At 47.3% G+C, this 10,016-nt stretch overlaps 1 protein-coding gene across 1 annotated transcript in view; it reads left to right on the top strand.

Annotated features, from left to right (window-relative positions):
* Positions 1-4,173: 4,173 nt before the first annotated feature.
* LOC311363250 (uncharacterized protein) overlaps positions 4,174-10,016 on the top strand; it is a gene marked incomplete at both ends in the record, with an annotated part of 20,843 nt that continues 15,000 nt past the window's right edge. The window contains 2 exons of the mRNA XM_084483220.1: positions 4,174-4,197; positions 9,702-9,758. Coding sequence (XP_084339346.1) covers positions 4,174-4,197; positions 9,702-9,758 — 81 coding nt within the window. The remainder of the gene's footprint in view (positions 4,198-9,701; positions 9,759-10,016) is intronic.

The following is a 10,016-nucleotide window of genomic DNA, read 5'->3' as shown; positions in this document are numbered from 1 at the left end:
GAAGAAGACATATCAGAGACGAACACACGGAGAGGCAGTCCGTCACTCAGAGAGAGGGGAGGAGGGAGGAGGAGGGAGGAGGAGAGGGGAGGAGAAGTAGGGATTTCCATCTACATTACATCTTTATACAACAAACAAGATGCAAAACCAATTGGTGTGTGAGCGCTCTGCCCCCTGAGGGCACCGCAGTGAGCCAGATGACATCAGCGGACCTAGCAGCGGACCTAGCAGCGGACCTAGCAGCTAGCAGGTCCGCTAGCAGCTAGCGGACCTGCTAGCTGCTAGCGGACCTGCTAGCCAGCTATTATTTCGATAACGATTGCATTTCACAAGTTATTGGTCGGGGAAGTCCTGCTCATACATTCCCGTTTTGAACGGTGTACTTAAGGAAATATAATCGATGTTCCACTGTTTTGTTTTGTTCATCTGGTTTTGGTCTGGTCAGGGGAGACCGCTGGGAGAGACCAGAGACAGCCCTGTTCCCTGAGCCCCTAGTCTCAGAGAGGACAGGAACACGTATTAACCAATCAGCCAATCAGCCAATCAACCAATCAGCCAATCAGCCAATCAACCAATCAGCCAATCAACCAATCAGCCAATCAGCCGTAATAATCAAGCGGACACTCTCTTAGGAACCTCTCTAAAGAGTCACTGAGAAGCTCTGGTCAATGTAAAGACCGGTTTGTAGCGTCCGGATGAGATAAGGCAAGATGTACTTTATTAATCCCAGACAAAAATACTACGCTCCGATCTGTCCAATCAAACTTGGCGATGGAACAGTCCTGCTTTTCATGTCCCAGGAGTCTGGTCTGATTGGCTAGTTGTTATATGTGGGCGTTCCCCATGAAGATGAACGGTTGGGTTGTCCATGTGTCCGTCACTACTCTCCTCTTGTCTGCCATCGCTCCTGGTCCTTCTGACCATCTCCCGTTTGTTCCTGATACTTCCTGCTGGTTGTTGATGCTGGTCCTTGGGTTGTGAGGCTGTCCCTGGTTGTTGATGCTGGTCCTTGGGTTGTGAGGCTGTCCCTGGTTGTCGATGCTGGTCCTTGGGTTGTGAGGCTGTCCCTGGTTGTTGATGCTGGTCCTTTGGTTGTGAGGCTGTGCCTGGTCTCTACGGGTCAGCAGCGGTCATGACTGATGATTAATGGTTGTGACGGTTGATTCCTGGTGATCACTGGTCCTCCCTGGTGTCTCCTGGTGGTTGGGAGTAGCACAGCTGGTGAACAGGGACCACTGGTACGCCTGATGGTCAGGGAGATCTTAAGAAGGGAGAAGAAGCTTCTTCATGGATCCAGAGGAAACACAATCCCCCAACAGACCCCAAGCCTCCCTGGCTCTGATCTGTGAGACTGTTCTTCCTCTGGCACCGCCTCTCTCGCTCTCTCTCTCTCTCTCTCTCTCTCTCTCTCTCTCTCTCTCTCTCTCCTCTCTCTCTCTCTCTCTTCTCTCTCTCTCTCTCTCGCTCTCTCTCTCTCTCTCTCTCTCTCTCCAGGCTAGCCCTGTGAGGTGCAGCTTCCCGTTAGCCTGAGCCCAGCCTTACGACCCTCGCGCTAGGCTCTAGGCGCTAGGAGCTAGGCTCTAGGCGCTAGGCTCTAGGCTCTAGGCGCTAGGAGCTAGGCTCTAGGCTCTAGGCTCTAGGCTCTAGGCGCTAGGAGCTAGGCTCTAGGCGCTAGGCTCTAGGCGCTAGGAGCTAGGCACTAGGCTCTAGGCTCTAGGAGCTAGGCACTCCGTACTCCCTAGAGGATCATCGTAGCCTCGGCTTCCCCTGGAGATGCAATCTGAACATTTACACTCGTACCGATGTGCCTTTCTAGAGTTCATATCATGGAAACAGCAGAAGGACGTTTGGAGACCTGGTCTCCGTGGGTCGGTTCTATGCAGTCGGGTTTTTTTTACCAGACCTGGGAATTAAAAAAAGGAAAAAAAAAAGGAAAAAAAAAAAGTATTTTTTGGATAAAGAAAAGAAGAAAACAAACATAAACTGTAATTAATGTACTCTATGCTTGTATGTATTTAGACCATGTGTTCTGGCTCCCAGCCAATCGGACAGATGCTTTGGTGAAGCCCCTCCCCCCGCTGTCATTCGTCCTACTTTAACGCCGATCCCTCGCAACCAATCACAGCCCTTTACCCACGATCCCCTCCAGATTAAGTTGCCGTTTCCATGGTGATCGAAGCGATAGTTCTTGTATTATAGCTTATCAGCTTTCTATCAATATTTGATCGGCTTGTCCGTGAGCCAATGTAGTCTTGAGTACAAAACGTGTCGTTGTTTATTGTAAAACAGACTTTTTGTCGGTTTAGCTCTTTTTTAAAGAAAAAAAAAAGTCTCTTATTGCTTTTTGTCCGTTCCGATTTCTCTGTCAGAAATAGAATTGAAAAATAAAAAAATGAAATGGATCCGAGGCAAAGGCTTGCTACGTCATGCTTAAAAACCTTCTCGGTCGACAGGAAGGCATGGAAACTGGAAAATAATCTATTGAAAATTGAAAATCAATCTATATAAATGTACAAAAATATATACGCTATATAAGGAGGCAGCCATTTTGTTGGTGGAAGGATGTTTTCCAAGACTGAAATGGTGGCAGAGTCGGGCGTGGCCCCTCACTGGGCGTGGCCCCTCACTGGGCGTGGCCCCTCACTGGGCGTGGCCCCCTCAGTGGGCGTGGCCCCCCACTGGGCGTGGCCCCTCACTGGGCGTGGCCCCTCACTGGGCGTGGCCCCTCACTGGGCGTGGCCCCTCACTGGGCGTGGCCCCTAACTGGGCGTGGCCCCTCAGTGGGCGTGGCCCCTCACTGGGCGTGGCCCCCTCACTGGGCGTGGCCCCTCACTGGGCGTGGCCCCCACTGGGCGTGGCCCCTCACTGGGCGTGGCCCCTCATTGGTCCCTCCTGATCAAACTTTCTAACGGACGTTTCCGGTGACTGTGTTCCTGGACGTTGTCCCAACACTTTGAGACTGGCCGCCTGCGGGGGGGCGGACCGGGAGCCTCTCTGCGCCGCTGCCGCTCAGTGCTCACGGGACAACGCGGACATTTGTAAATTGTATGCAACAAATGGCAATCTTACCATTATTTTGAAATTGTGTATGTAAAAGTTATATTTTTACATGTAGACTGTTGTTATTTTGTGTTTAGAAATATGTTGTATCAGTTTTTGTTAAAATATGAACAAGTAACTTCAGTGTGTGTATGAAAAAATGTGTCACATTGAAAATGTAGTGAGGTCCAAATTCCCTGAATATTATTTTTTCTCTCAATATTATGTTCATATCTGAGGGGACATTTTTCACACTTCCTCAGAAGCATTGGAAAAACGAAATGGTATATAATATTCTGTTTATTATCCATTACCATAACATGACCATTTTAATAGTATTTTTTGTATGTAAATAGCCATAAAACACAGGTCTTTGTGTTCATTTGGGAGGAGGGGGGGTGATGGTGATGATGATGATGATGATGATGATGATTATGATGATGATGATGACAAAGGTGTTAAATGTATTTTTTCCCTCCTTTTTTCTTATTCTTTTTCTTAAGACTTTTGAATATGTCTGATAGTAATAATCGGTGCACATTTGGTTGAGCTGGGTAGCACAGTGTTAAGTCCCCTATGTATAGGTCTACCATCTGATGGCTAAACTATCGGAGTAGGAACGTAAGTAACCGCTTTGGCTCCTGAGATGAGATAAATATGTAAATGTTTTGTAAAGATGGGTTTTAAGAATTACATAGGCCGATATAAAGAAAAAGAGCAATTCCTCTGCAAACAATCTTTTTAGCTATTTCCCCCAAAAATATTGGATTATGTGCAAGGCAGATTCAGTCCATGTAGTTTTTTTGTGTTCCCCGTTAAAGTTGATCTTTTTAGAACTGGATTGGAACTAAGACGGCATCAGTCACCGTCTTTATGAATTTTTCGGATGAATTTATTTTCACAAGGCTTTATTTGAAATCTTTTCTCTGTTTGATGTAATCGAGCAACAAGATATGTTTTCCAGAGTAATACTGTTTTCTATATTATACTCCTGTTGTTTCCACTGCAACACGTCCACCTGTCCTTATTTCCGCGCTGGTTGTACAAACATCTCACCGCCTCGTAGTCCCGCCTGAAGAACTCTCTCTGGTAGACGGGCTGGACAATCAGCAGTCTATCATATAATAATAACACATGTACCACGGCGTGTACCGCATGGTACAACTAATCCTGTTATAATAATACCAGAAGATACATCTGCCACATGGTATAGCCTACGACACACACACACAGAGAGACAAACAGACTGAACAATCATTGGAGCCTATGCTTATTTTATAAAATCCTCCTATGCTTTGAAATAATATAATTATTAATATTAGCCTCTACTGCCAGAACAAAAACCTGCCAATATTTTGAGTATTGAATATGTGATAAATTTGAGTACATCAGCATTACATTATAACCCATGATATCGCTCTAGCTTGGTAGCTAATCCTGCCACCTAACTCATCAACAGTTAAAACATAATAACGTTAAGGTCTTCTTTAGAAATGTGCCAACAGCCAGCCTCATATAAACCTATTCAACCCACACTGCTGACTGAAAGGAGCCACTTCAAGTCTCAGCTAGTGTCTGTTGAGTATGACTGTAGCAGTAGACTAAGGAAAAGGTCGGTATCCTGAGTTTAAAGGTTTCCACTTCCTCCGTGACTCCACCGTGAAGCATCCCATCTGGAGTCGGCTGGAAGCCGCTCTCCTGGTACAGAATCCGATCAGAACTCAGTAAAACAACACGTGAAAGCAGAGGCTCATGAGACGTCAGCCTGGACGAGTCTGAACGGACCGTCACACAGCAGACCCGTGTTAGGACTAGTATCATTCATCTAATAGTATTCCATCTCGGGGTGTGTCCTGCTGAGATGATATGAACGGTGGCCTTCTACGTTCTCCTCCTCCTCGGGGATGAACGGCGGTGAAGCTTGACAGAACGTTCTCTGGTTGAAGCTCCTGTTGTCTCACACTCTTGACTGAAGTAGAAACAAATCCCGCAGAATATAATTAACATCTAGCTCGCCTATGACATATATTTGGCAGATATTGGGGAAACCTTTTCACTGCAGGAGCGCTAAAGAGTGATGGGTGGAACATTAAATGTAAAATACATCGTCCATTTTTGGAACCATTCAAAATTTTCATGAAAGGAAAAAGACGCTTTTGGGCTTAGATGAGGTTTGTGTTGTTGTACTGACAGGCTGAGAGGGGGTGGCGGCCGTCCCCACGCCGTCGCGCCCGTAGAAGACGATGGGTGCCTCTTCATCTCCGCTCTTGTACGCGTGGTACCGCCTCCTAATGCTTCCTTTTTCTTAAGTATATCGCTGTCTTTCTTTACGTTTCCTTTTTGTGTGGCTGTTTTTTTTTCGATATAATTATAATTATTGTCATTATGGTTGTTGTTGTTGTTGATGTTGTTCTAATATGGAACTGTTTGGGAACAGGTTTGCTAAGGGTTAGCCGTCCCCAGTGGGCTAAGGGTTAGCCATGGTTAGCGTGCTAAGGGTTAGCCATGGTAAGCGGTTAGCCCTCGCTAGTGCTAAGGGTTAGTCCTCACTAGTGCTGGGGGTTAGCCCTGGCAAGCGTGCTTAGGCTTAGCCCTGGCTAGCATGCTAGCTGCTAGCGCTCCCTAGTGCTAAGGGTTAGCCCTCGCTAGTTTCTGTAGTCAACTGTCACCCTGTAGTGAACCAACATGCCCATCACCGTTCTGTAGCAATAAATGTGCCATTTTTACAACCTAGCGGTGTTATTGGCTCCTGCTCTGTTGTCCTTTATTTTAATTATAAGCAGTTTTCTTATTTATTCAAACAGAGGTTGAGATATGATGACCCTGGCACATGTGTGTCTAGCCCATAATGCCTGGTACTAATAATGCACACATTATCCAGTTTTGACCTTTAATAGTGAACACAATATGCAATCGTATACTTGTATGATAATACATGAATTATCCAGTCTTGTACTTTAATGTTGAGCAAATGATCCAGTCATGTACTTTAGTAATGAACACATTATGCCATCTTGTTCTAACAACCAACATCCTAACACAGTCCTTTAGTAATGGATCCTAATGGAGGATAAACGCTTCCTTGGTGCCTTCACTGCAGTCTAATCTCCCCTTCCCGTCATGCTCCGACACGTCTCTTCATTCTAAGCACATAATCAGGCCCAGTCGTTACAAATCAATAACGTGTGGCGGAAGGAAGAGGAGTGTTCTTAGTGCAGGTAAAGCGGTACAGAAAGCCGTTTGTGGACGTGAACCATCAGAGCACCACTCCCCTGTAGTTGTACTAAACGCCGTGGAGGTGATCCTGGCGCTCCAGGCCTCCGGTGGACTCAGACCTCTGAGGAAGCGTGAGCAGACAGGAACACGTCGTGAGTCAGGGCGCTAGCGACCTGTTGTTGTGTTGGTGTGTTGCGCTACGCCGAGCGCGTCTGTGGGAGAGCCCGGGGAGCCTGGGTGAGCCCGGGTGAGGAGCCTCGGGGGGCAGGACGTACGGCTGCTCCCTGAAGGAGCACCGAGAACCAACCGGAACCTGATGACGAGGAGCGTCAGGAATGACACTGAGTCATAACATAGTCTACAGTGACTGGTCTCAACAGGGAGTGGAACCCCCAACCCTGTAGTGTCGGTGCCTTGCTCTACCCTCTGCTCTACAGGGAGTAGAACCCCTAACCCTGTAGTGTGGGTGCCTTGCTCTACCCTCTGCTCTACAGGGAATAGAACCCCTAACCCTGTAGTGTCAGTGCCTTGCTCTACCCTCTGATCTACAGGGAATAGAACCCCCAACCCTGTAGTGTCAGTGCCTTGCTCTACCCTCTGATCTACAGGGAATAGAACCCCCAACCCTGTAGTGTCAGTGCCTTGCTCTTGCTCTCTATGGAGTGGTTAAGGGGGCAGTAGGCATATAGGAACTCATTACATTACATTATTTTGTGCTTCACAAAAGGGGAATCCATGAAAGAGTTTCATGGATAAAAGCAGATTAGTTCCGATGATCTTTCTCTGTGTGGTTTTGATGTTAAACTGGAGTTGAGGAAGTGGTTTATTGATTGAGTGATTTATTTCAGCGATATCCTTCCCTGTTGTGTTTCGTGTTCTTGGTTGTTTGACTTACTTTGACCGAAACCCTCTGGTTTGTGTTTTGTACGAGGGGCGTACAGGAATGTGGGGAGAGGTTATCTTAAGTGGTCAAACACGGAGTTACAGGACATATAGACGCTGGGTCAGGGTGTGTACAGCTGCCTCTGAGTCATGGCTCTGATGTCACTCATAATCCATCAACATTATGGCATTTATTATCTTTATTGTGATTTATCTTATAATTCTAACATAATTATGAACCAAATAATGAGGTGTAGTTTGTCGGACCCTAGTCACTCGCTCCGAAAACACACTAATTAGTATGCCGCTTTTTGGACCAATCAGATGACGGGAGCAGCTGAGTGAGGAGCTGTGATTGGACGTTCCCAAAGAACAAAAAGAAAACAGGGCGATCAGTGCAGCCCTGCGGCGCGGCGGCGGCGGCGCCGTCGCTCTGTGAGCCGTCGTATCGCCGTGGCCGTCAGGCTGATCACAGAGGTCAAAGGTCGGCCACTCCCGGCCCTCATCAGGTTCATAAAGACGTGGAGTGGCCCCCACCGCCCCCATGCTGAGCACGCCACGAGTGAGTCATGAAGAGACGGCTTAATGATGCACTTTAAACAGAACAACAACAAACAGAGCGCTATCATGACGTATAATGAGATAGTGTCCACAGTGTGGACGTGTGTGTGCTCTGTTAGACCCGTCCTCATGTCACGTTCTCATGTAGAATACCTTAACTTCTTTAATCGAACCATGCCTTAGAAATCACTACTTTTCATTAGTGGTATTATGTCTGGTGTCATTATACGACTGCCAGACTGACAGTAACAAATGTGAGCATACGATAAGAAGGTTTTATTTAAGTGTAAATGAAGTCTTGTTGAGGTGGGAAAGAGTTGAACCTGTCTGCTCTCAGGATGAGAACGGTCGAGGGTTTGACTCTCCCTGGAGAACGTGTTTGGATCTCCACACACGGAACCTTCCAGAGGACATTCCTGAGCATCCTGACGCGTTCCAGACCTCAGAGGTGACGTGGCGCTGGTGATGACGTCATGGCGTCACCGGGCCTGAGGTGGGGAGGCTGGCGGTAGGGAGGGAGGTGCTGCTGGTCTGTACCATGTATCACAGGTAGGTCTGTACAGGTAGGTGGCTGTGCCACTTCAAAGCCGTCCCTGGTCTCCCAGCCCTAAAGCTCCCCGCTGGTTTGAGCGCAGTAGCGTGTTTATCTAACGGCGACCTAAAGAGTTAGCTCTTCCCTCGACCAATCGTAAACCAGTCAGGGTCGACGGCCGCAAGGGTCATGGGCCTCCCGCTCCACGCCCACGCTCCACGCCCACGCTCCACAGCCCGCCGCTGAGCGCTGGTGAACTCCTCTTGTAAAGTCTTTGGGTGGAGCTCACAAGATAAGCATTATTGTCCACATTCCAGGGTCCTGCCCTCCTCTCTATGTTTATGTGACAGACATTTGTTGTGCATGTAGTCTCTGTTCATACCTGACTGTATTTCTTTTTCTATTTTTACTGATATCAAATTTTCTATTCTTTTTAATCAGAGCAGCTGTGACCCACAGTCCCCCCCAGCCCCTCTGAGCCTCTGTCCTCTAGCAGCCTAGCTCGGAGCCTAGCTCGTAGCCTAGCCACCAGGGCTTCCACACCCACGCCTTAGGCGTGTGTGTGTGTGTGTGTGTGTGTGTGTGTGTGTGTGTGTGTGTGTGTGTGTGTGTGTGTGTGTGTGTGTGTGTGTGTGTGTGTGTGTGTGTGTGTGCACTCTACAGTGTAATCAGTTCTGTAGGTGTGTTCTCTTGTTCTACCTGAAAGGAATGTGAGGTGTGGCATCACACTTACACAAGACTAATCTCTCTCTCTCTCTCTCTCTCTCTCTCTCTCTCTCTCTCTCTCTCTCTCTCTCTCTCTCTCTCTCTCTCTCTCTCTCTCTCTCTCTCTCTCTCTCTCCCTCCCTCTTTCTCTCTCTCTCCCTCTTTCTCTTATCCATATATATTTATCTATACATCTTTATTTGTATCTAGTTATACCAATACTTAGAGCAAGGCACTATCACTGCAGCTTATTGGTTATTTTCTCCGTGTAGAGCAATGCACTGATAGTTCACAGGCCATGTCTCTAGAATGAGTATATAGTTCTGATTCAGTAGTTGAACAAAGTTTTGCACCAACATATGCAGTCTTTCAGTTGGCCAATGCACCATATCTCGGTAGAGTGGACAGGCGAGGTTAGGTTTTTGATGTGTTTGTTTGGTCTCGGATCGGCTGGTTATGGAAATAACCACATGGCACACATCACTGGACACATCACATGGCACACATCACTGGAATAGTTAACAATTAATAGGACCATTTTGGGAAACGGCGCAGAGATTTCCAAACATGGCTATGGCAACAACAAGTGGGTGTTTCTTGAAATTTCCGCAGCGGATGAAAGCCAAGAATTTATTGATGTGACGTTTACATTTTTCCGATAGTTTTAACTTTACGCAAACTTTACGCAATACTTTACGCAGCTCATCGTCCTGGGTCAGGTAGGAGCGTCCACCCCGCCCTGTGCAACAGGTGGTCCTCCCACTAGACAAACTCCACAGCACAAGCCTTTGATTCACAACCCGGGACGGCGCACCTGACACAGGTACGACACTCATTATTCAACGTATACACATCTATCCTTGAACCTTGTGAGAGAGCTGAGCTTGCTTATCACAAAAACAACTGATCGCGTTCAACAAAGCCGGGACGTTTTTCATTCGTCGCGAGGTGACGACATTCAAGGTTTGCGTGTTTATTGTTCATATTTGGTTGTCACAGCTTTGGCTGGCGGTCATTCCGCGTCTATATCGATGTTGACGCCCTCCATGTCTACTGATCCTTCACGGATGATGACAGCGTG

The sequence above is a fragment of the Micromesistius poutassou genome (assembly GCF_964030765.1).
Source record: "Micromesistius poutassou genome assembly, chromosome: 18".
Lineage (NCBI taxonomy): Eukaryota > Metazoa > Chordata > Actinopteri > Gadiformes > Gadidae > Micromesistius > Micromesistius poutassou.
Note: the sequence above shows the minus strand (reverse complement) of the source record. Positions and strands in the feature narration are given on the sequence as shown.